At 42.2% G+C, this 24,730-nt stretch overlaps 1 protein-coding gene across 1 annotated transcript; it reads left to right on the plus strand.

Moving 5' to 3' along the window:
- The first annotated feature begins 17,616 nt into the window (after positions 1–17,616).
- LOC148027667 (uncharacterized) lies at positions 17,617–19,240 on the plus strand. Its single transcript, XM_087688935.1, has one exon. The coding sequence runs from the start codon at positions 17,774–17,776 to the stop codon at positions 18,341–18,343; it is 570 nt and encodes a 189-aa protein (XP_087545061.1). The 5' UTR covers positions 17,617–17,773; the 3' UTR covers positions 18,344–19,240.
- The last annotated feature ends 5,490 nt before the right edge of the window (positions 19,241–24,730 follow it).

Genomic DNA, 24,730 nt, shown 5'->3' on the forward strand with positions numbered 1-24,730 from the left:
AAATATATAGAATACTTCACCCCTTTTAGGTGCTTTTAAAATTGGTGCTTTTACTAGCTCATGTTTCACATCATTAAAAGCTACCTTACAAGGGTTACTCCATTCAAATAGATAGCTAAAGGATAATAGATTCATTAGTGGCGACGTTCTTTTTGCCATGGCATTTATCAACCTCCAGTAGTATCCCACAGATGACATAAAGATGTGTACTTCTTTCGGAGTGCACAGCGGACTCATGGCAACTATGACCTTGATCTTTTCAAGGTCAGTCGTGCAATCCCTACTACTGAACTGACCACATGACCTAACAATAGCCCATAAGGCACCCCAAAGACAAACTTTCGTGGGTTAAGAGCTATGCAAAATTGTTTGCAACGCTCAAAACACTTTCACAAAAAATAAACTACCTTTCTCTTATGGTGGCTAACCCTAGGTCATCGATAAATACTTTCAACTCCTCTGGGGAGATGTCACCAAAGGTCTTGTCTGTTGTTTGTTGCCATGAACCAAGTGCATTGCATAAACCAAATGCCATCACATGGTATGCAAAGGTACCAAAGACATTAATAAAAATCATTTTAAGCTTATCTTCTTTTGCAATTTCCATCTAGTTATACTCTACAAAGTAATCCATGAATGAATATATTTCCCTACCCGCTAGCTGATCCAAAATCTGATCAATAAAGGGTAAGGGATAGTAGTCCTTAATTGTCTGCTTATTCAGCTCTCTAAAGTCTATGCCAAGCCAAATTTGATTATTTTTCTTCTTCTTGATAATAATAGATGAACACCATTCATTCAGTGTGCTGAACAGGGAAGATCAAACCAGCTTATCGCAATTTCTGTAACTCCTCAAACGGCCCCCGTTCTATAGTTCGAAAGGCATATGCCTTACTTTCTGACACACGGATGACTACCTTCCTTTAGATGAATGGTATGAACAAGTAGGCTAGGAGGAATACCTCTCAGGTCATCATAACTCCAAGCAAAGATCCCGCAGAACTCTTGGATAAGGGACACATAATCCTCCCTTTCTTCCACACTGAGCATGGACCCTAATTTAATTGGTCGTGGATCATTTGGTGTACCAAGATCCAGCTCAATCATATATGCATCTCTTATTTGATCTTAATGATCTATTGGCTCATTCAAAGTTATTTGATAGATGTTCTCTGTAGTGGACCCTTCTTTGGATTCATCACTTGATGAAGTCTCACTACGAGATACATCTTCTAATGTCTCTAATTCCGTAGAGGATAAAGGGGCTCTCTCACTTTGAGGAGACTCAAGATATGCATCTACTACCACATGATTGGCACCTCTACCAAATATCAATTGACCAACATGTTTATCCACTTGACAATTGGATCGCAAGATCCATGGCCTTTCTAATAATACTTGATAGCTTGGCCATCCTGCAAACCTAATAACCCTAAAGTCCACAATGCAATCCACACTAGCAACGATCACAAGGACTTTGGTAATACAACCTTCAAGTTGCCTTAGAATATCATTAGCCATTTGCAGAATTGTAAAGGCATCTTTTTGGATTGCTAAACCCAACCTCTCCATCAATTCTAAACTCATGATGTTAACAGATGATCCTGTATCTACGATAGCATGCTCCACTAGTATTCCATCAATGTAGGCTGCAACCCTTGGGCAATGTTTTTTTAGCATACTCCCACCAATCATCTCCTACTCGTGCTATGCCCAGAGGTTCTACGATATACGTAGTACGTATGATCTTTTTAAATTCCTTGTGCACTCGTGAAGACAACTTAATCGACTACAAGAGATTCACGTCTAGTTTAACTTCACAAAGAGAGCTTGCCAAATCGAATTCGGGATAATTCACTAAAGCTTTCTTCTCTCACCAAACCATTCTCTCTTTTGGTCGTTGAACTAGTTTTGGTGCTTCCTTCTTAGCCTTTTCCTTCCTCCTTGGTAATTCTTTATCCTTCTTGGCGTCAACTTTACTCTCTACGGGTTTTAAAGCTCCCCTTTCCATGTCAAGGTTAAGGACTTGCGTCCCTTTGTCGTCTTCTTTAGTGTTTCCATTGACAGGTTTTACATTATCTTTGTCGCCTTCTCTACCATTTTGACCTCTTGTAATGGCCCACAAATTAGAAGCTTCAGTGCCATTAACCCGTACATCCTCAATGAGGCTAACTCCACTACCATTAGGCAGCTCCTCTATAGCAGCCTCACCTCTTTGAAGGATTTGCTTCAGCCCATCATCTCGCTGAAGATTGCTCCCTTGCACGCGGTAGTTAACAGAACTTGGCTGTCTACTATCTTATTAGAGAGAGCTAATCTTACTCCAACAAGTGTGGCAATCAAAATTGCCAAACTTCCCATAAATATCACATTTGACGTTTGGACAATTTCTAGGGTATTCTTGGCCACCACACCATTTACAACTAAATCTCAAGGGTGCATCCTCTTCAAGGTATCGACTCCCTATTAGATTCTGTTGTTTTTTAAGAATATTGACATCAACAGCTATTTGTCAAGATTATTCAGAAATCATGTCAATGTAGTGATTCATCATATCCTTAACTTCGCTAAGGACATTTGATGCACTTGACTCATAGCCATGATCGTCCATTCATTGTTCTATTGGTCTAACAATTTGATTGGGCATTGGTTGTTGCTGACTCATAGGAACAACGTTAGGGTTCAATGCTTAGCCTCCAACATTCGATGGACCCAGCTGACTAGCCATAGGCATAGCCACACTGGGAGGAGCTGGCAATAAGGGTACATTTTAAATGATGTTTCCTCTCCCATTAGGATTAGCCATCACTATCCCTTAACTTCCATTGCCATTGATCAATGCCAAATTATTTCCTGAAACTAGACCCGTATTAAGATTGGTTCGAGAGGCATAGGCCACTTGTAGTCGCGATTCTATTTCTTGTGCTCATCTAATGGTAGTGTCTACATCCAGTAAAATGGCACTACTCAACTGCACTTGAATATTGAAATCCAAACCATGCAAAAAATATTGCAGTTGGGCAACTACTAAGATAGGGATAGAGGCTTGCAATTTGCGAAAGACCTCTTTTAACTTCTTGCACATGCTCAAATATCCTCATGTGGCTCTTGACGTGTCACATTTAGTACATGTAGTCAATATTGACCACTTCTTTCAGGGGGCAAACTCCCTTTGAAAGGCTTCAAAAAATAAATCAATAGTGGTTATAGTTCCCGCCTCTAGGTCGTGATACCATATGGCAGCTCTTCCTAAATTGAGAGTCATGTTAAAGAACATCATTAAATGTCCTTTATCTTGGATACGACAGTTAAACATCAACTTTTGGAATTCATTAATGTGCAGTTTTGCATCCTTCTCCACTAACCCATTAAAGGGGAAAACCTAAAGCTGGCAAATCTGTCGTTCCCTAGGTATAGCAATAGGTTGTGCCGCCATGGTAACGACCGGATTCGCAACTACTGTAGGTGTTCGAACAACCAAAACTAGAGCTCCACTTGAAATGGAGGGACTGATTAGAGGGGGGAAAGAACTAGAGCTTCCTCCCCTAATGGACTATGTGCCGAGCTAGGGTTATTAAAACCCCACCCTTGCAAAGCTATTGAGCCACTCCTTTGGGGAGAGTATCTTATATTCATCTCAGCTTGACGTCTAGCTCGTTCAGCCCTTTCTTGCTTTTGGAGCTCCACTTGACGGTCTTGTGAGTCTAGCTCACTAATTTTTGGCATACACTAGAGAATAGGTCCCAACCCTCCAAGGTATGGAAACTGCCACATGTAGACAGCTCTCAACAAACGCACCACCTATCGAGATCGAAAATGGGCCCGACACTAGCTCTCTAGTACTAGCCGAGACCTCTCATACTCTAAGACAACCCCCACACACGGTCTCATGGCCAAGAGTGTCTAAGACACATTCTACTCTAACGGCTAATATGGATATTGCATTTGTAGTGGAACGTAGTCCAACGATTGTTCTTCTCCTCAAAGGGAGATCCCACACATTTTGGTATAGATCACCAAGTAGTACAAACATAGAGGAGGCACCCCTCGACTGAATGCCATGGCCCCACTTCAGCTCTCCTACACCCTAGGGATTGGCCCTAAGATGCGCTGCCTCAACATAAAGAACATATAAACATACTCCACTCTTTGATTTTGTATGATCCAAGAGACTTCAACATTTCCTCACCAATCACTTTTCCCAAGAAATGATCGTCTAGCCTATAGCAAGGGTATCCTTACACACTCCACATTGGTAATTTATTAGGCAAACAAGTGCTATGCATCTAGATTTTATACCATGTGGCATACAAAATGCAAAAGTGTATGACTATTGTGTGAAACCATTTTATGATTAGAAATCATCCACGTGGTGTGCAAAACAATTCTTTAATGATTTGCAGTCTACGCGCTATTGCGGCTTTGCTAGAGGCTAGCACTGAATTTCTTTGTGCTACTAGTCTCTTCAAATTTAAATTATCATTAGCCTATATGCTTTGCATAAATCAAATAAATCAAAATTTAAAACATTTTCAATGATTACTCACTTTCTTAAACCCTCTTCCCCCTAACTATTTAGGTGTTGCAAAATGTTGCATAGGTATAAGATTTATTTTTTTGTCATTTTTTCATACATAAAGTAATAAAACCACACTCTAACATAAAAATAAGGCTGACCTAAGGCTTAATCCTCATGCCTCAGTCTTGTTACACATTCACAAACATGGATCATATTTTTTCCTAATCATTGAGCACAAAAATCTATTTTTCCTGGACCCATTTTCTCTATTTTTTCTTATTTATTTACCTAAAAATTATGATATTTTAAATTTATTATTATTTTAAATAAAATACACTCAATATTATTTTTCTATCAATTTTCATCCCATATGACCCCAAAAAACCCAACAAAACCCCAATTTCCATCATTTTCATTAAAACCACAACGTGGGATTTTGCATGTTTTATGAGAGATCATTATATCATTAAATTTTCTAGTTTTCTTCTATATTTTAGAGAGAATACAACATAGGAAATCAAGAACAATCATTATCAAACACTTTCTTTAACCATTTTTCATTTAAAAAAAGGAAGGATCGCTTATGCATAAGCACCGCAGTTTTCGAGGCACGTATCTCGAAATTGGGAGGCCACTGACGCTTCTTCTTTTCCACTAACGCACTCTCCTACCCTGATCTACATCCTCTACCACTTCAACATCATCATTTGATCCAAATTTGTCATCACACCCCACCCCCTTCTCTCTTGAATTGATCCATATGAATGGGCAGTATGAGGAGAGAGGAAAGATGAGAGAAAAAGACTAAAATCCAGAATTTCATTCCCTTCATCATACTAGACATGGTTGCCATCTAAATCTTGCACTCTCTGTAGAGATCAAGGATCTCCCTCTCTCTCTCTCTACATTATTGAGCATCCAAGAGGTACACAAATCCCCAACCGAGACTTGGGTTGGATTCTTGACGTCAAAATGCATCTAGAAAAACTCCAACTTGGCCATCCGCCACTGTTTGATTTTTCATGAAAATTGGCTCTTTAACGCCTCTCGAGCACCTTTCAGCTCCAAAATGGGCTCCATTGGTTCAAGAACGGCGAGTCCTAAAATCCAACTCTCACTCAACCATTATAACAAAATTGAGTACTAAATAATAAGCAAGTCTTTTATAATATTTTACATAATATACATAACAATAAATAGGGCAACCTTCTTTAACCGATTGCTCAATAATGCATCCAATATGCAACATATTTATAGATAAACCTAGTGTTGTCTTCTTAATAAATGCCTCAAAAGTTATAGATTTGATATCTATAACCTATGCATTAGAGAATGACCGATACCACTAAATTTATAGTATATCATGAAACTGTTGTCCATAATATTGCAAAGGTAAAATGAGCTAGTTCCAATCTCAAATCTCATAGTAATCTGAGATTTTTGATATGCGCTACTTCTGGTGCCTCCAAGGCACTATCTAAGGAAAATAGAGAGAGAATGGAAGAGCTTCTTATCGATAACTTTCTTATTTGAATCTTTGGTCCTTCTCCTTTACTTCAATCTTCTAAATCAACCTTTCTCAGTGGCACCACTTTGATACCATGTCAAGATTCACATGGTGGGAGATTTGCTTGAGCTACTTGTTGAGATATCGAGCTCCACTCGTGATATGCCAGGGTGACCGTTGTGCATTTATGTCACCGACTTATTAGTTGCAGATGCGGTTGGTATACCGCCCATGAATAATAGCTAGATTATAGCTATCCTTATCTACTCTAGTTCGTGGTTCAGTTAATATGCCACCTTAGTTAGTTGAGTATGGTTTGAGACCCATATATAGGGTTCTTCTATTTCTTTGTATGAGAGTTCTTTTGGCTTACACAACTAAGAAGAGAAAAACTGTTTTTAGCCTCCACCTTTGTGTGTATTCCCTCCCCCATTGTGTAAGTGAGAAAGCTACAAGTGAGACTCCTTCCTTCTCTCCCACAATCTTGACATGGTATCAGAGCCTTGTTCGTGGTAAGGAGCTCAAGAAAGCAAACCAAGTTCGCGGTGTTCTAGTAAGAAGACCAGTGTTGCTTTCATTTTTCTATTTTGGGAGCAAGTCTCTGCAGGTAGCACAACCGGAAAGTGCAAGAGTGTATTGTCTCAGATTGAGACGCCCTTCGCGGTGTAGCAAGAGGGCAGTATATGCTGCAGGTAAGGGCTTTAGCCCTTGGTTGCTCTGTTTTTTTTATTTGAGGCCATTTCGAAGCCTATTTTGGAGGTGGAAGTTTTCTGCACGCACTCAGGAAAATGCCATGTTTTATGCTGTGCGACCACTGTTCTACAGGTCAATGAAAAGTTACCGTAGAAATTGCATCATATGCCTATGCGCAGAGACATTGGGAGTTACAGAATCATCCTTGTTGCCTGTTGATGCAAAATCGTCACTAGGAAGTGACTGTGTGGTCAAATACCACTTTCGTCAGTTTTACAGATTTGCCCTTGTAAGGCTGAAGCTGTGTTTTTTTACAGTGACAGAATTTTTTGCAGTGTTCTGTAATGGCGTCTGATTCTCTTTCACAGATTGTCACTGAAAAGCTTGACAAGAACAACTTCCAAGCATGGAAGTTTAGAATGACGAATTTCCTTATGGGAAAAGGATATTGGGAATTTGTTGCAGGAAATGAAGAAGAACGAGTTCTTCCTGATGTTCCCAATCAACAGCAAATGTAGGCATTTAAAGGATGGCATGAGAGAGCCAGAAAAGTTATGTACTGGCTGTCTATCAGTATTTCAGACTCTATGATTGTGCATATTCAGGATGCAAGTACGCCAAAGGAGGCATGGGATACTTTGTCAAAAATGTATAGCACAAATACGCAAGCCAGGAAAATGCAGCTCAAGCAAGAGTTGCACAATGTGCAAAGAGAAAGTATGAGCATCAATGACTATCACATGAAGGTGAAGAAGATTGCAGATGCACTTGCTTCCATTAGGTCGCTAGTGGAAGATGATGATTTAGTTTCCGTGACCTTGAATGGTCTAGGAAAGGATTATGCACAGTTCCAAACATCCATTTCCGTCCGTAAAACATTTCCTGATTTTGAGGAGTTGATTGCTCTTCTGATTTTTGAGGAGCTGAGAAATGGTGGCGCATCTTCTTCAGGAGAAACTTCAAAAGAAACTGTCTTCTACTCAAATGTTGGAAGAGGTAGAAGCAGAGGTAGAGGAGGTCGATCTGGAGGCCGTGGTAGAAATCAAAATATGCAGCAAACTCAAGAAAACCAGTCCTATGGAGGAGGACGTGGTAACTCTAGAGGTAGGGGGAGCCAAAGAGGTCGTGGTGGATAGCAAAGAGGCCAAAATGCAAACAGAAATGTTGAATGCTACTACTGTGGTAAAATGGGTCATATAGCTAAAGACTGCTATAAAAAGCAGAATGACATCATGAATGAAAAATTGCAACAATGGAATTATGCATCTTCTAGTAGACAGGGTGATGACAGAAATGAGCATTTGTTTATGGTGCAACACATGAATAATTCTGTGACAAGTGCAAAAGAAAGCAACGATGTAAACGCCCCAAACAACGTAGTATGCTTAACAATTATGATATTCGCTTGTTTTCAAGATTTAATATAAAAGAGAATGAACACTTAAAGCTAAAAATGAAAATTACTCACAAAATTATAGCCATGAAAATGTAAAAGTAATGGAGACAAGATTGAGGGTTGAAGATGGGCAACCCCCCCCCCCCCCCCCCCCCCGAAGGAATGTATTTTTGCTCAACCCAAGTCCCTTAGGGAAGAGCTCAGTTACAATCAACCTGAGAGTGAGAAAAAGGTAATTTTCACTCTCACAAGATCATGCAAAGATGTACAAACACACATGCATTATCTATTATGCAATGATAAGAACTGATTCTTTACAGTATGAGAGAAGAAAAAGGGGAAATCAGTCTTTCTCCATCGTTGATCAGCAGTACATGGATAGGGCTTGCTTCTTGTTGCTAAAATGGAAGAAAAAGCTCGAGAAGGAGGTGCTGTAATGAATTTACAAGCTTACTGTCTTGTAAAACAGCAGTGATAGAAGAGGGCATATGGAGGAATTTGATAATGGAGAAGTGGGGGATGATGATGGGGATGGATGGGGCTAGTTTCTGGCTATCTGTGGGTGCTGTACATGAGTTTACAGCAAAGAAAAATGATGTTGAATGAAGAAAAACGAGCTCTTATTTATAGGAGAGGGGAGAGCTAGTACAAAAGGGGAAAGTGGAGTAGCACAAGACAAGTGTCCAGCCACATGTCATGAGATGTGACAAGTGGTGGGACACTTGGAAACTTGTGTGACAAGTGTCTTGACACTTGTCTCTTCTCTATGGCCTTCCTTTTTGGGTTGAATACTGTCAAGAATAGAAACAACCAAATTTAGTAAGCACAGTCAGAGTACAGAACTTACTATTTTGAGAATGACATCCCTATTTTTTAGGAATAGCATTTTTAGGCTAATTCGAGGCTCCTAAAATTTAGGAACCTCCTAAAATTTAGGGATCTCCTAAAATTTAGGGACCCCCCAATATGGGTATCATATGAAAGCTTTTTCCGTGTACATCGTAAAAATGGTATCCGAATCTTCATGTGACTTTCCTATGCAAAGAAATGTGCATTTCAAGCTTTCAGCCCACACATGCACATTATACAAGCATTTCATGATCATGCCATCTTGTTGATTGTAACTGTCTGTTCTGGTGGATCTAGCCCACACTTCAAGACATCAATCATTTCTATGTGCGAGTCTAACCCTGATATGCATGAGTTCTAGTCACAGGCGCCCAATCGGGTCATATAGGTGGAAGTGTGAACTATCTTTTCTCTAACCCACCGCGTGGGTCCACCATAACCTGTGACCACTCATCAGTGGGCAGCTCCAATGCACTTTTCTTTATATCTAATTAGTGCAAAGGAAATAAATTTAATAAATCATTATATAGACAAATTAATGAAAAAATGATACAAATTCTGTTTCTATAGAGTTGTGACAAACGAAGTGTGGTGTGTTGACTCAGGTGCATCAAACCACATGACAGGTCATGTAGAATGGATGCAGGATGCAAGGAAAATGGAAAAACTAGGATTTATGGAGACTGGTGATGATACTGCACATCCTATTGTGCAGATTGAAAAAATTCCTTTGTCTATGCAGGATGGAAAAAAGAAATACTTGTCAGATGTATTTCATGTCCCGAATATCACCAAGAATCTGGTTTCTGTTGGTCAAATGGTTGAGCAAGGCTTGCAAGTCAGATTTAATCCTCATGGATGCTTTGTTGAGGATATGAAAAATAAAGGTCGCTTGATAGCAAAAGGAAAGAAGAAGGGCAGAATGTTTACGTTGGATGCAGACATACCTGAATTGAGTGCAGCAATGTTTGCACATGGGACCGGTGTAGTTATAGATATTGATATCTGGCATAAACACATTGGTCATGTTAATGTACAGCGACTTAAATCAATGCAGGCCCAAAATATTGTTGCAGGATTGCCTAAATTCAAGGTTGCAGAAATGCATAAGGTATGTGAAGTCTGTCAATTTGGAAAACAGGCAAAGAAACCATTTCCTAGACATGTTTAAGAGAGTAAGAAGCCATTGGAATTAATCCATTCTGATGTGTAGACTACTAAAGCTGCATCTATTGAAGGCTGTCATTATTTTGTCACTTTTATTGATGACTATAGCAGAAAATTTTGGGTGTATTTTATGAAAAAGAAAAGTGAAGTTTTTGGGCATTTCAAAACTCTTAGTTGAAAAAGAAACAAGCCTGCAAATAAAATGCCTAAGGTCAGATGGAGGGGAAGAATACCTCTCAAATGAGTTTGCAAGGTTCTTGCAGGAGCATGGCATAAAGCAGCAATATTCATGTAGTCATACCCCACAACAAAATGGAATTGCAGAAAGAAAAAACAACCATATTGGAGAGGTATCTCGTGCCATGCTCAATGAAAAAGACCTACCAGATTTTTACTGGGCTAAGGCAGTTGCTACAGTAGTCTACATAATGAACAGGCCTCCCACTGCAGTAATACATGGCATGACTCCAGAGGAGAGGTATACTGGTAGGAAACTAGATATTTCTCATTTGAAAATTTTTTGTTGCATTGCCTATGTTCATGTGCTAGATGAGTTGAGATCCAAGTTGAATCCAAAAGCTGAGAAGTGCATCTTTATTGGTTACTCTCTACAGTAGAAAGGGTATAGATGCTATAACCCTTCTACTTGTAAGTTTACAGTGAGCAGAGATGTTTTTTATGAGATGAGTAGCTGGTATAAACCAGTAAATGTGATTGATAATATAGATGCACAAAATGATAATGCTGCACAGAATTCACAGCAGCAGTCACAAGATATTAGTGGACTTGGAGTGTCCTCTAACAGTGGTTCACATTCTTCGCCATGGACAGGCAGATTGAGATCAGGAGAATCTTCTCAAAGCAATGCAGATAGTGGTATGCAGGTATCACGAAAAGGAAAAGAGAAGGTAGATCAACCCATGTTTGATGTGAATGCAGATCACTCTTATGTGGATGGTGAATCCAGTGGCTCAAAACAGAGCATTGATGATGAGTTGGGTATTCCTTCTATTGTTACACCTGGAGTAAGGAAGACCAAGGATGTTTTGAGAGCACCTGGAAGTGAGTCTACTTTGCGTAGGTCTACCAGAGCTAGGTATCCTGTGGATAGACTGAAATATGATGGATTTACAGCCATTCACTATGTCTATATAGTCAAAGTGATACAAGAACCAGAACCCACTTCTTTTGAGCAAGCCATGGGAAAAGAAAAATGGAAGAAAGCCATGGATGAAGAAATGGATGCTTTGGAAGTAAATGCTACATGGGAATTGGTACCTTTGCCTAAAGATAAGAATGCAATTGGTTGTAAGTGGGTTTATAAGGTGAAGCACAATGCAGATGATTCTCTGAACAGATACAAGGCAAGATTAGTAGTCAAGGGGTATGCATAAACATATGGCATTGATTATGAAGAAACATTCAGTCCGGTTGCAAGGATGGAAACCGTAAGATCAGTCATTGCTATGGCTGCATCAAAGGGATGGTATTTACATCAGATGGATGTAAAGAACGCCTTCTTGCATGGTGATTTGCAAGAAGAGGTCTATATGGAGCAGTCACCAGGTTATATGCATACCGTTCATCCTGAGTTTGTTTGCAGGTTAAAGAAAGCCTTGTATAGCTTGAAACAAGCACCTAGAGCATGGTCTGACAAGATAGGAAAGTATCTTGTCACTATTGGCTTTCAGATTTCCAAGGCAGATTTTTCACTTTATGTGAGAAAAACAGAGAGGTATTATGTTGCTTGTCATTTATGTTGATGATTTGATTATCACAGGTGATAGTGATGAAGATATCTTTCATGTGAAAATGCTATTGAAGCAGAAGATTGAGATGAAGGATTTGGGAGAGCTATATTATTTCTTAGGCATTGAGGTGATAAGATCACCAAATGGGATATGGATCTTGCAGAGGCAGTATGGATTGGACATGCTGTCCAAATATGGGATGACAGGCTGTAAGCCTATTTCAGTTCCTTTGGAGCAGAATGTGAAGCTAAGCGCAGATGCAGGTGAGCTTCTGAAAGACCCTACTATATACAAGCGCATAGTAGGAAGTTTAATTTATATGACTATTACCAAGCTAGATTTGAGCTATGTTATTGGATTGATAAGTCAGTTTATGCAAGCTCCAAGGAAACCGCATTTGGATACGGCTAGACACATCCTCAGGTATGTGAAGTCCACATTGCAGTATGGACTATTTTATGAGACTGGGATTTAGATACAGTTGCATAGATACACTGATGCTGATTGGGCTGGTAGTATTTTTGATAGATGATCTACCAGTGGATATGTGTTCTCTTTTGGAAATGCTATAGTCACTTGGAGCTGCAAGAAATAGCCTACAGTTGCCTTGTCGAGTATAAAGGCTGAGTACAGGGGTGCAGCAATGGCTGCATGTGAGGTAGCTTGGTTGCATAAGCTACTTTATGATATGCATCAGCCTACAGATGGTCCAGTTGTCATTTATTGTGACAACATGAGTAGTATACACTTGGCAAATAACCCAGTATATCATGCTAGAACAAAGCACATTGAGGTGCATTATCACTATGTGCGGGAGAGGGTTTTACTAGGCCTTATTGATCTAGTTTATGTCAGCACAGAGGATCAGGTAGCTAACATATTCACGAAGGCATTGGGCATAGAGAAGCTGCGCAAGTTCAGAGACCTGCTTGGTGTGCAGGAATTGGGATTGAGCTCGAGAGAGAGTGTTGAGATATTGAGCTCCACTCGTGATATGCCAGGGTGACCGTGTGCATTTATGTCACCGACTTGTTAGTTGCAGATGCGGTTGGTACACCGCCCATGAATAATAGCTAGATGACAGCTATCCTTATCTACTCTAGTTCGTGGTTCAATTAGTATGCCACCTTAGTTAGTTGAGTATGGTTTGAGACCCATATATAGGGTTCTTCTATTTATTTGTATGAGAGTTCTTTTGGCTTATACAACTAAGAAGAGAAAAATTGTTTTCAGTCTCCACCTTTGTGTGTATTCCCCCATTGTGTAAGTGAGAAAGCTACAAGTGAGACTCCTTCCTTCTCTCCCACAATCTTGACACTACTATACCAAACACATATAATACACATAAGAGGAAGCTCACACTCAAGGACTCAAAAAGAGACATAAAGGCCAAGATGTTTTCTTGTTGGTTTTTTGTCATTCTTTCATACACAATACAATGTACACAAACTATAGATAAAATACAACCTAAAGAAAAGTGATATACTAAGTCAAACAATGTATAACTGACTATACTAATTGACTGGCACTAAAAGTATGCTAATTATACATAGGTGCAACTAACAAAATATAATAAATGATAAGTTAGTGATTATGTGAGGATCATGATAACCACTAATATACTAAGTATAGATATGTAGACCTATCTAGCTACACAGAATATCATTAATGTCCATAGGTGTTGGGCTTACCATCTTGACAAAAACAATAGAGAAAAATGGTTGTCTACCAATTGTTGATGCTAGTAGTACCACCAAAAAGGTGCCATCCTATGAAAACATATGCTAGAAGAGATTTCCTAGCTGAAATAAAAAGCAACCAATTGTTATAAAATACAAGTTAGAGAGTATTGAAAATACAATAATATAGTTTGTTTAAAAACTTAGATTTAATGGTAAAAAATAGGCTATCTTTTATATAAAGAGATGAAAAAATGTGGTTTGGTATCTTTCGTAATGATACCCAACTGATTGGATAAAGATGCTCCTCTTTAGTCGACTTTGGCTCCTAGTAAGGTGAATGATCCTCGATCTTACTTTCATTGTTTCCATGAGAGAGAGGAGATACCAACAATGAGCTCAAGGAGGTGAAGAGAAAAAAAGGCTTCACGATCCATGTGTCTCACCCTCTTATGCTCTCAATTCACAATTTTGCTCTTGTTTGCATTTACCAAAGGGATGGAATGGAGAAAAGGAATGGATGTGAGATTTACTTTTCCACCTTGAGTCTCAAAGCAAGAGATAGTTGTTGTCAAGTTTCTTGTTAGGGTTGCTTAATGCAACTTTTGTTGCATTATTTCAAACATCCTAGTATGACACTCTATTGGTTGAGAAATCTTTGACAAGATTTATTAACTCCCCATAAGACTAGCTAATGAAATAATCCGCATGTTAAGTTAAGTCACAAGTGAGTAGCCAAAACGCAAAGGCATATGCAAATGTTGGGCATGACCCTTATGGTAGATTTTGGAACTTGGTCTTAGCCAATTTTATCCTATTTTCTTTCCCAAAGGTCACAGAATCTCTCACCTTGTCTTCTTGTCACTCCACTCTAACTAACAAGGCATTCTTCTCTCTAATGCTAAAAAGAAGGAATACAAGACTAGCTCCAAGTGCAATGAACTCACCTATCTTTTGTTGTCACATTGTAGTTCAAAAGCTTGAAGGCTCAAAGATAATTCCATGATCTAAGCAACATAATTCGATATCGTCACTCTTTTGCATCCATCACCAAATATATACATGTCAAGAGGAGGAGGAGGAGGAATAGGAGATGGAGAAGAGCTTCATCTCACTGGATTCCTCACTTTTTTGAAATCTCACAATCTCAAACTCAAAGCTCCTATCATGAATGGGACTCACACACAACCTCAAACTCAATCCTTTTACTATGAATGGGAAAAGAAAAAGAAAAGTAAGAAAGAATATATAAAGCTTATGTTCCTCACTCATTCCAAACTCACTCTTGTCCTCACTGTCAATAATGATGACAAAAAATATTAAACTAGAGTGAATGAATGCTCAATAGTTGCACTGAACAACATGAACACTCTAAATGGATTATTATAGCTTAGACCTCCCATCCTATATAGTCCAAAACTAGGGTTAGGATCAAGCCCCTAGTGAATCAAGGGTTTGTACTCCTTTTGGATTTTAGGGATTCCACAGCTATGAATTAACGTTTACACCCTCTTGGTATCCTACTCACTTTCTGGACTCTTGGTCAGTCCACAAGGTGTGCAACTCATGAAATAGTTACTTTGTGTGCAACTCATACAACAACTACGAGAGTAATAATATAATGTGCATGTGAGCTCTGAAAAAATAATACAACCATGATAATGATATGTCCATGAAGTGATGTAAGTGCTAAAAAACAATGCACTAAAGCTCCAAAAAAATTTCCACCAAGAAATATGCACTTTGACTTTGCTTTGACTTTCCTTGCACATTTATAGTTAACACTTGACTTTCATTTACCTAAAGATAGTGTTGTAAAGGCATGTCTCTGTGTTTTAGCTCCACTAGAATCTATCTCCTTGTGACACGCATCCTACCTAAGCACCATTAGGACTAGCAGGTGATAGTATCTCTCGCACGAGAGATGAGAATACATATTCTGCACGTCATACTTTTGTGTGATAAGAGATGTGCAAGTGTCACATCAAGGTCCTTTGAAGACACAATCTTACCAAGAAATGCAAGCTAATCCTAAACCTCCTCCTTCTGTTGATGTGTCCTTCATCATAGGAAAGTTTACAATAGAAAGATGTGGATACTTCAAGTCGAGGTAAGTCGCAAGTGAGTAGCCAAAATGGGAAGGCATACACAAAAGTCGGACACGACCCTTATGATAGATTTTGGAGCTTGGTCTTAGCCAATTTTGCCATATCTACTTTCCCAAAGGTTGCAGACCTCTCAAACAACAAAGGCCTCATTGCGGTAGAGTTGCAATGAGTGCCTCTCCAACAGGGGTGCAAACCAAGAGAGGGTTATATTTGTGGATTGTGTGTCGACAAGACCAACTTGAGTGACATCCGGATAGCACTATGGCTATATATAAATGAATAATCCCCCTTGATTTAGAAACTCTCTGAGCTTTTATATGGCCTTATTGGGCTTTTCTATTAGATTAGTTATGGGTTTCGTCTTGTGTTCGAGAAAGTTAATACATGTTATCGCCTAGATTGGGCCCACTGAGCTAGCCTCACAAAATTCCTAGACTTGCCTCACAAGCCATGTTTGGATAGCAGCACTTTTGGGTGGATATTGCAAAAAAAGCATTCATTGAGAAGGGGGGTCTCTAGAGAGCAATATGGGGATTCTAGTTTCTTAGTGGTCTACACATTACTCGCAAAATCACATTTTCAAACGATCACTTGATTGCTTCCAAGTAGAACTTGTTGACATGTGCGCAAGAGATACTAGTCAAGTGTAGGTCATCTCAATTGTTGCGTCAAAGCTAGATAAACCTTTGTTCAAAAAGCTACCAAAAAAACGAAAAGGTTGGTGGGTCCAAACACAATGGGGGATTCTGCGATCAAGACTCCATTCCCTTTGACATCTTTGAACAGCAAGGTTGGTGGGGCCAAAACATAATGGGGGGATTTTGTGGTCAAGCCTCTTTTCCCTTTTGACATCTTTGAAGGACTCAAATGAACTCAGAGCTTATGTGGCCTAAACTGGAGGCTAAAGTTAGGTAGCACATATTGCTTCCCCGGTTTTATGCCCCTGCGCTTGGGTTTTATGCCTCCAGAGTGGAGCTTCAAAAGTTTACACGTGTGGAGGTTTCTCTTGCATGTTCAATTGGCAGGTGGTTCTCTTGTGCTGACTTGACTCAGATGTGGCATTGCAGAATCGCTCTCTTTAAATCTCCAAGTGTTCAAGTGCCTGGAGGGAGGTTACTGAGAGACGGTACTGAATTTTGACTTTGATTGGTCCTCTCGAGATGTTCAAGTGCAGGCTCGATGACAGGAAGCAGGGCCAGAAACTGCAACACAGGCATGGCCCTGTCTCGCTCGTCATAAAATGAAATGAAGGAATGTGTGTGCACACTTATATATAGACTGGATGGGCAAACAAAGGCCTGAAGCTAAGCTTGCCGACAGGTAAGGCGGGGAAGCAAGCCCTACACCATACACCATATCCCCATTTCACCCGACACCTCTCCTTGCAACCCCACTTCTCCTTGCAATGTATTTTGTGAGAGACCCAACCTAGACCACCCTGATAGAGACGATCCTAAGCTTCAGCTCCAATCTTGAGGATTGCATGCCGTGTCCCAGCCCTGGATTGCCTTGAACTGACACAGAGATGGTGTAGTTGGACACACTCGCATCATCTTTTTCCTGCGCTTGCGACAGCGCAATTACACTTCTGCACCCTCGTAAAGGTTGGGGCCTGCAATTCTAGGTAGTTTTTCATGAGTTCAGCTTTACCTTTGCAGACAAATCGCTTGGGATAAAAACCCAGTTCCGTGCGAGCGAAGCGAAAGCTTATTACTGGGACGACTGACTTCTGGAGACTGATCCCTGTCATTGTAGCTGTGGGCTCTAGCTCTGGTAAAGGTAGTTTGTTTTGATGGCCAGGCCACATTGGCTGCTTTCGCAACAGCAAACAAGATGTGCTTTTGCATTGAAGAGCTGTTCACTTCCTGTCTGTTGCTGTTAGAGTTTGGCTCATGCTTTGCTGCATGTGATTTGCTGCCGACCGATCGTTTAGAAGATGGGTCAGCTTCTTCTTTATAGGACTCCTCACAGCTTCCCAGCAAAGTAGTCGTGAGCTCTTAATAAGACCATGTCACCGTCTATCTATTTTATCTATCTATCACAACACCAGCTAGACAGACTGCCAAGTCCATCCGAGCTTACTGCATATCTCAGATCATAAGCCATGGGCAACTGTATGTACATTGGCCACAAAAACATCCCTGCCTCTAAGCGAGCCTCTCCTGATCATTGTTGCATCAAGGTGCTGCACTCATGTGATGGCCGAATCTCCGAGTTCTACGAGCAATCGGTAAAGGCAGCCGAGCTGATGCTGGAATTCCCCAACCAGTTCTTGGTGGAGCTCGAGAAGGGAAACCATCGGCCTTCACCACTCTCGGCAGACACAGACTTGAAGCCCAGCCACGCTTACCTTCTCCTGCCCATGCACAGGATGAGCAGCAGCACCAGGATATCACAGGAGGAGATGGCCTGCTTCATCTCTGCCCTGTCCCATAAAACAGATGCCCCAAGTAGTGCCAAAAAGAGCAGCAAAGCCCGCAAGCCTTCATGGTACGGACAGAGCAGGGTAACTCCACTGGTGGAGGATGTAGATGATGGTGGAAGAGAAGCAAGCAGTGAGAGATCAGACACCAGCTCTGTCAACATTATTCAGAAGAGCTACTCCACCGGCCCTGTGGTACCTGCTGGATGCCATGCTTTCTGCTGCGGCATCATCGTCACGAGGAAACAATAACCACCTGATACGGAGATCAAGGTCGTGGATGCCCAAGCTAGAGACCATCAGCGAGTGAGACGGCGTCCTTCTACCACTCTTACTCTCATCTCCCAGGGAAATCGTTCGCTAGAGCAGGTCTAGTCCTTTCTTATGACGGGCAGCTGCCGCCGAGAGCGCGACGGAGCAGAGATCAGATCAAAGATAGACTTTGAGGGTGCGTGCTGTGCCTCAGAAACGGAATCATCACTCGCTTGGGAATGAATCTTCATCTTCCTTCGCTGAGAAGAACCGCGTGCCCGGCCCATCTTCCCTCGCACAAGAACCACATGCCCGCATGCCCCATCAGAAGAAGGACCAGCTCGTCTCCCCATGGCTGCCTACGCTGCAGCAGCACAGCCAGGCTTATGAGCTGCCTTACATCAAGATCCCAGGCCTTTGGGCCCTTCAAGCCTTCTTCTTCTCAGCAGTGGGCTTAACAATGCCATGAAGTGCCTACCCAAGAAGCATCAACACAAGAAATTGCACTCAACACATTTTTGTCCATCTTCCTTCCCTCCGGTACATCTCAACAAGGCCCATCTTGCTGTCAAGGGCCCCCCTCTATACATACACACATGTTCCAAACTTGGAACATGGCCAAATACAGGAACTAGATTAGATGGTGGAATCAGTGCTTGCTAAGGCCTCTCGACACCTCCAAGCTTCACAAGGTTGAGTTTCCAAAGCATGCCCACGATGATAATCACTTGCTCACAGTCACATTCTTCGTTTCACCCCACTTTTTGTAAGGTGCACGATGTAGCACGCCCTCTATTTTGACCAAGCCCCAAATTCCTTTTCCCTCTAAACACTAGACATAACATCTCGGTGTCTTGTGTGTAACCTAAGAATGACAAGGAAAGTTTCGTAATATGAAACTTTTTGCATATGGCTACTGTTGCGCTCTCTTTGTCAACTGTTTACATATCTCTCTCTCTCTCTCTCTCTCTCTCTCTCTCTCTCTCTCTCTCTCTCTCTCTCTCTCTCATGCTCTCATGACCACAATGACCTGTTAGCTTTTACAAATGAACCATTTCATTTCAAGTAAAATCACATTCTTTCATCATCAAGAAGAAGTTGGACAGTAATAAACAAGATCTCCTACCACGACATTACAAGGTGATAAGACAACAGTAGTATAATGGAAGACAAGACAAGACTAAATACCATGACCAGACAAGAACTAGAACTGGAACTCGAAGCTATTTACCTGGAGGTCTCAACTTCTTGAGCTCCCAAGTCGGCTGTAGCAAGACTTAGGACCTCTATGGCGAGCCCCTCCCTTTATAGGTATGGACGGCTGAAGATGTTCTAAAATATTCCAGGATGACATCATGATGATGCATGTGATGACATGGCATATCTTCTAGAAGGTTCTACGATGACATGGCAAGGGTAGGTTCACATGGTTGACTCAAAGATGTCTCGTTAAGAATGTGTTTGCATGGGGTGTGGATTCATATGGCATGAACAAGGATTAATCTGTACACTTGATCATGGCATGTCCATGACATTACCTCCTCCTCTAGTGATGAGTTCCACGAGGAGCGGCTCGGTGGTTTGGTTTAGATTCCTCTCGTGAAATTCTTTAACTTTGAGAGGTGCTCTCTGGAGATATTCTGCAAGTTCCCATGTGCGATCATTGATATCATATCCTTTCAGTGAACAAGGTATTCCAATCAACCTTGGGAGATCCTCGAGTCTAAGGCATGCTCATCCTCAAATTCTTCATTATCTTCAATTTGGAAGGACAGGTGGTGGGGGACTAGATCTCTCTCCCCTCAGTGGTGGTGAGCTATGGTATGGCTTGATCAGGGAAACATGGAAGACTAGGTGGATCTACATGGTGCTAGGGAGTTAGAGTTAGTAAGCAACTAGGTTGATCTAGGTTATGAAAGTGAAGGGCCCAAATCTCTGGTGATCTAGCTTGGTGGAGGGCCTTGTTGTCTAGAGGTTATGTTTGAGTAACCATACTTTATCACCAACTTTGTATGTTGGATGTTGGAGAGACACAAGTCCGCATAGTGCTTGTACCAATTCTGTGCCTTTTGGATTTGTTGCTTGAGTTCTTGGTGTATATCTACTAGGTGTTGAGCTTTATCTTGGGTGGTAGGGTTCTTTACTTGATTGGAGAGATATACACCCATCCTTGGATGCTGACCATAGTTTGCAAAGAAAGGAGTTTGCTAGGAAGAAGCACAAATACTATTATTATAAGCAAACTCTGCAAAGCGCAAGAGCTCAAACCAATCATTTTGATGGTAGTTGATGGTGCAATGGAGATATTGTTATAATTTCATGTGTTTGAGAATGCTTGAAGCATTGCCATCAGGAAACTACAAATGCAAGAAAATCCAAAGGGCTTGTCCATGCCCATCTACTATATTAGTTGGTGATTGTGCCCCTTGGAACATAATTATTTTGTCACCAAACAAGAATGCCTTGGCATGGTCTATTTAGTCAAAAAATTATGACAGTGCTTGCTTGGTCATTCCTTCATCTCCCATGCAGATCATTCCTCCCTAGTCTATTTGGTAAAACATAAAAATGTGGTAGGATATTTGGCTCGATTAATCTTGCCTTTACAAGAGTTTGATTTCCAAGTGGTGCATCAAGTAGGAGTCTAGCATGTCGTCATTGATTTTATTTCTTGGCTAGATAATGGTGAAGCTCCAATTGGGGTGGATGATGAATTCCTCGATGCACAAATTTGTATAGCTTCTGCTACTTTGATTGTGGCTCTTCCATTCCAAATGTTACTTGGTCCTGATATGGGAAAATGGTAGATGTAGATGTGGGAGCTTTCACTCAACCGCCAAGACCCACGGACCACTTATTGTTTCAAGCGTTCCAAGCGAGCTCTCATATCTATCTCTCACCTAGCCGACGCGCCATCGATCCTACAAATGCAGTGAACTTACCTTGATGCTCGATCGAGTACCCTCCTCTCTCTCACACTCTGGTAGCTCCACGATTCTCGATGCTAGCTCAACCATCCTCAAGCCTCCTCCATTTCCAAGCTCCATCCTCCATAGCCGTGCGCACAAGAGAAGAGAAGAGAAGAGAAGAGAAGAGAAGAAGGGGAGAGGAGATGGTGAAGAGCTTCACCCTCTTGATTCCTCACTCTCACACACACTCACTCCCTCACACTCTCACACTCCCTCTCTCAAGAGCATACACAAGCAAGAAGGAGAGAAGAAGAGAGGAAGAAGAAGACTAGTTTTGCCATACCAAAGAATGAGCTCTTCATTCACTTTTCAACTTTATATACAGAACCCTACTTCCCTTTTGGGCGGTCATCCCCTTTTTCCCTTTTTTACATGGCCGGTCATAGCCTAGGCCCTGTTTTCCATTGTCCTTTTATCTTCCTTGTTTCCTTTTCACTACCCTTCTATATTTACCAATCGCACGGGTGAGAGCTCAGCACTCTTTTACAAGATTTTAGGGTGCGCTTTTTATGCGCCTTTCCCTTTTCGTGTTTGCCTCGGCCTTTAAAGGTTGTCCTTGCGCTTTTAGCATTTTCTCCTTTTTTTCCTTCCGTCAGGCTATCTTTTTTCCGCCTTTGCCCTGCATCTTTTCCACTTTCTTTCGCTCTCTTCGTGTTGGGGTTACCAAAATGTGGGAGCTTTCGCTCAACCGCCAAGACCCACGGACCGCTTATTGTTTCAAGCGTTCCAAGCGAGCTCTCATGGTTATCTCTCACCTAACCGACGCGCCGTCGATCCTACAAATGCAATGAACTTACCTTGATGCTCGATCGAGTACCCTCCTCTCTCTCACACTCAGGTAGCTCCACGATTCTCGATGCTAGCTCAAGCATCCTCAAGCCTCCTCCATTTCCCAGCTCCATCCTCCATAGCCGCGCGCGCAAGAGAAGAGAAGAGAAGAGAAGAGAAGAAGGGGAGAGGAGATGGTGAAGAGCTTCACCCTCTTGATTCCTCACTCTCATACACACTCACTCCCTCACACTCTCACACTCCCTCTCTCAAGAGCATACACAAGCAAGAAGGAGAGAAGAAGAGAGGAAGAAGAAGACTAGTTTTGCCATACCAAAGAATGAGCTCTTCATTCACTTTTCAACTTTATATACAAAACCCTACTTCCCTTTTGGGCGGTCATCCCCTTTTTCCCTTTTTTACATTTTCGGTCATAGCCTAGGCCCTATTTTCCATTATCCTTTTATCTTCCTTGTTTCCTTTTCACTACCCTTCTATATTTACCAATCGCACGGGTGAGAGCCCGGCACTCTTTTACAAGATTTTAGGGTGCGCTTTTTATGCGCCTTTCCCTTTTCGTGTTTGCCTTGGCCTTTAAAGGTTGTCCTTGCGCTTTTGGCATTTTCTCCTTTTTTTCCTTCCGTCGGGCTACCTTTTTTCCGCCTTTGCCCTGCGTCTTTTCCACTTCCTTTCGCTCTCTTCGTGTTGGGGTTAACATTACCCCCCTCCTAGACGAGTGCCAGTCCCATGGCACTCATTGGCGTAGGGAGCAAGTGGTAGCATGCACTGAAGACTTCGGGGGACAGGGGCGCCTGGGGCATGCACTGGTGACCGGTTCGCGTGGGGGTTGGTTGGGGATGCTGCGTAGGACGATTTTTCCAGCTTGTTGGATGCTGGGTGGGTAATTAGTATTGGACGTTGATGAAGAACGAATGCCACTTGTGCTGTGGTCGTCAACCTGCAATTGAAAACCTGTCAAGTGGTCTCTCCCTAGGGGTAGTGCTAGTCTCTGTATTGTGCACAAGACTTTTTTTTTTTTTTGTAGTTTGGGAGACAGGTCGAACTCTAAGCAAGCTGAGAGTGTTGTCCTGCACTTGAGGACCCAAACTGTGAATTAGTTCTGTGTAGGTATTATGTGAGTGCGGTGCTTGTGCATACTTAGATATTACTTAGCTAGAAGACTGGGCGGCGTGGGGCCATGTAGAGCAGAAATGTGGTAATGAGGAGATGAAGTACACCTTTGACTCCTGCTTGGAGACGTCGTTAGGGGTGTGCCATTGTCGTCGAAGCTTGCTTTCTTTCTTGTTCTTTTCTTTCTTTCTTTCTTTTTTTTTTGAGGTGGGTACATGGAGGCAGCGGTACAAGGGATAACGGGAGTTCTACACCTCATCATCCGAATGGTGGGTAAGGGTGGGGGAATTTTCGGCTTAGCAAGTAGCCCTTAGTGTGGAGGCGGGTTTTGAGGGTGGTGGTGGAGAGAAAGGGGTGGTTGCACTGTGTGAATTTGCTGTCATTCATGTCTTCCAGCAGTGCACCACAGAAGGATGGCAAAAGAGCAGCACGCATCATGAGACGCGTCATGGTGGTGCTATCTATGGCATTGGGGTCAAAATAGAGGGGTGGAAGGTGGCGTTCTTGGGGTGCAGGTTCCTGGTGTACTAGGATTCTAATTAACCTAAGGTAGTTACAGGTGGTGATGAATGCTGGGTCGGGGCAAGAGGTGAATTCGTTAAGGAATTTATCTATAGAGCTGTACAAGTCGGGAAGGGTGAAGAGAAGACTTGGAGGACTTTGTCTTGCCAAAACTCGCGGTCCTCGGCCCCCCAAGCAGTTGGGTGGGCCTCACGCTCTTCTAACCATTTAGCCTTGAGCCGGGCCCCCATGGCGATGACATCCTCCACCAACTGAATGGGCAGCACCCTATTCAAGGCGGTGGGAAACTCGAAGCGTAGGTCGAAGGGGTCTCGGCTATACTCCTGTTGCTCCCAGATAATCATTTCGGCGCGGTACTCAGCGGGGGAGTCTTGGGTGCGCAGCGGGAAAGGGGCAGGCTGTTTCGGGGCAGGTCTGGCCTTCAGTTTTATTCTTGCCTTCTCCACCATTTCCTTCCTTCGGGTGGTGTGGGCCGCTCTTCGCTCGGCAGATGTGTCATGGGGTGGCACTTCGGTTTGTTGGGGTTGAGGGGGTGGCCGGGACATATTCCTCTCCTTGAGGCCCTAGGTCAAGCTCTGGCTCACCCCCTTCCGCTTGCTCCTCCTCCTGTATTTTCTCCTCAGTGAACCCAAGGTCATCCATCTCCTGTGTTGTCAGTCCTACTTGTGCCAGATATTTTCTTTGTTCTTCTAGGCTCTGCAGCGGGCCTCCTAGCTGCAGTGGTACATGCAGGCCTGCCGTGAGGGCCCTGCACGCAATGGTTAGCTTTCTCTGCAACTGATCATTGGCCTCATCTATTTCTGAGTGGGTGGTGTGAAGCAGCGTGTTGATAAAAGTGCGCTGCTGAGCTATCATAGCGAGCTGGGCTGCCTCTGCCTAGTTTTCAGCCATCACTCTGTCTCCCTCAGCCTTGGCCAGCCGACGTGCTAAGTCCCGCACTCTCTGCTCGTTATGATTGGACCATTCCTTTGCCCGTCTCTCCATGTCTTCCAGGCTT

This window comes from Lygodium microphyllum, chromosome 12 (assembly GCF_053477565.2).
Source record: "Lygodium microphyllum isolate KBCC chromosome 12, Lygodium_microphyllum_v1.1.10, whole genome shotgun sequence".
NCBI classification, from domain to species: domain Eukaryota; kingdom Viridiplantae; phylum Streptophyta; class Polypodiopsida; order Schizaeales; family Lygodiaceae; genus Lygodium; species Lygodium microphyllum.

Coding starts and splice junctions, on each gene's coding strand:
- LOC148027667 (XM_087688935.1), top strand. CDS start 17,774: ATGGGCAACTGTATGTACATTGGCCACAAAAACATCCCTGCCTCTAAG.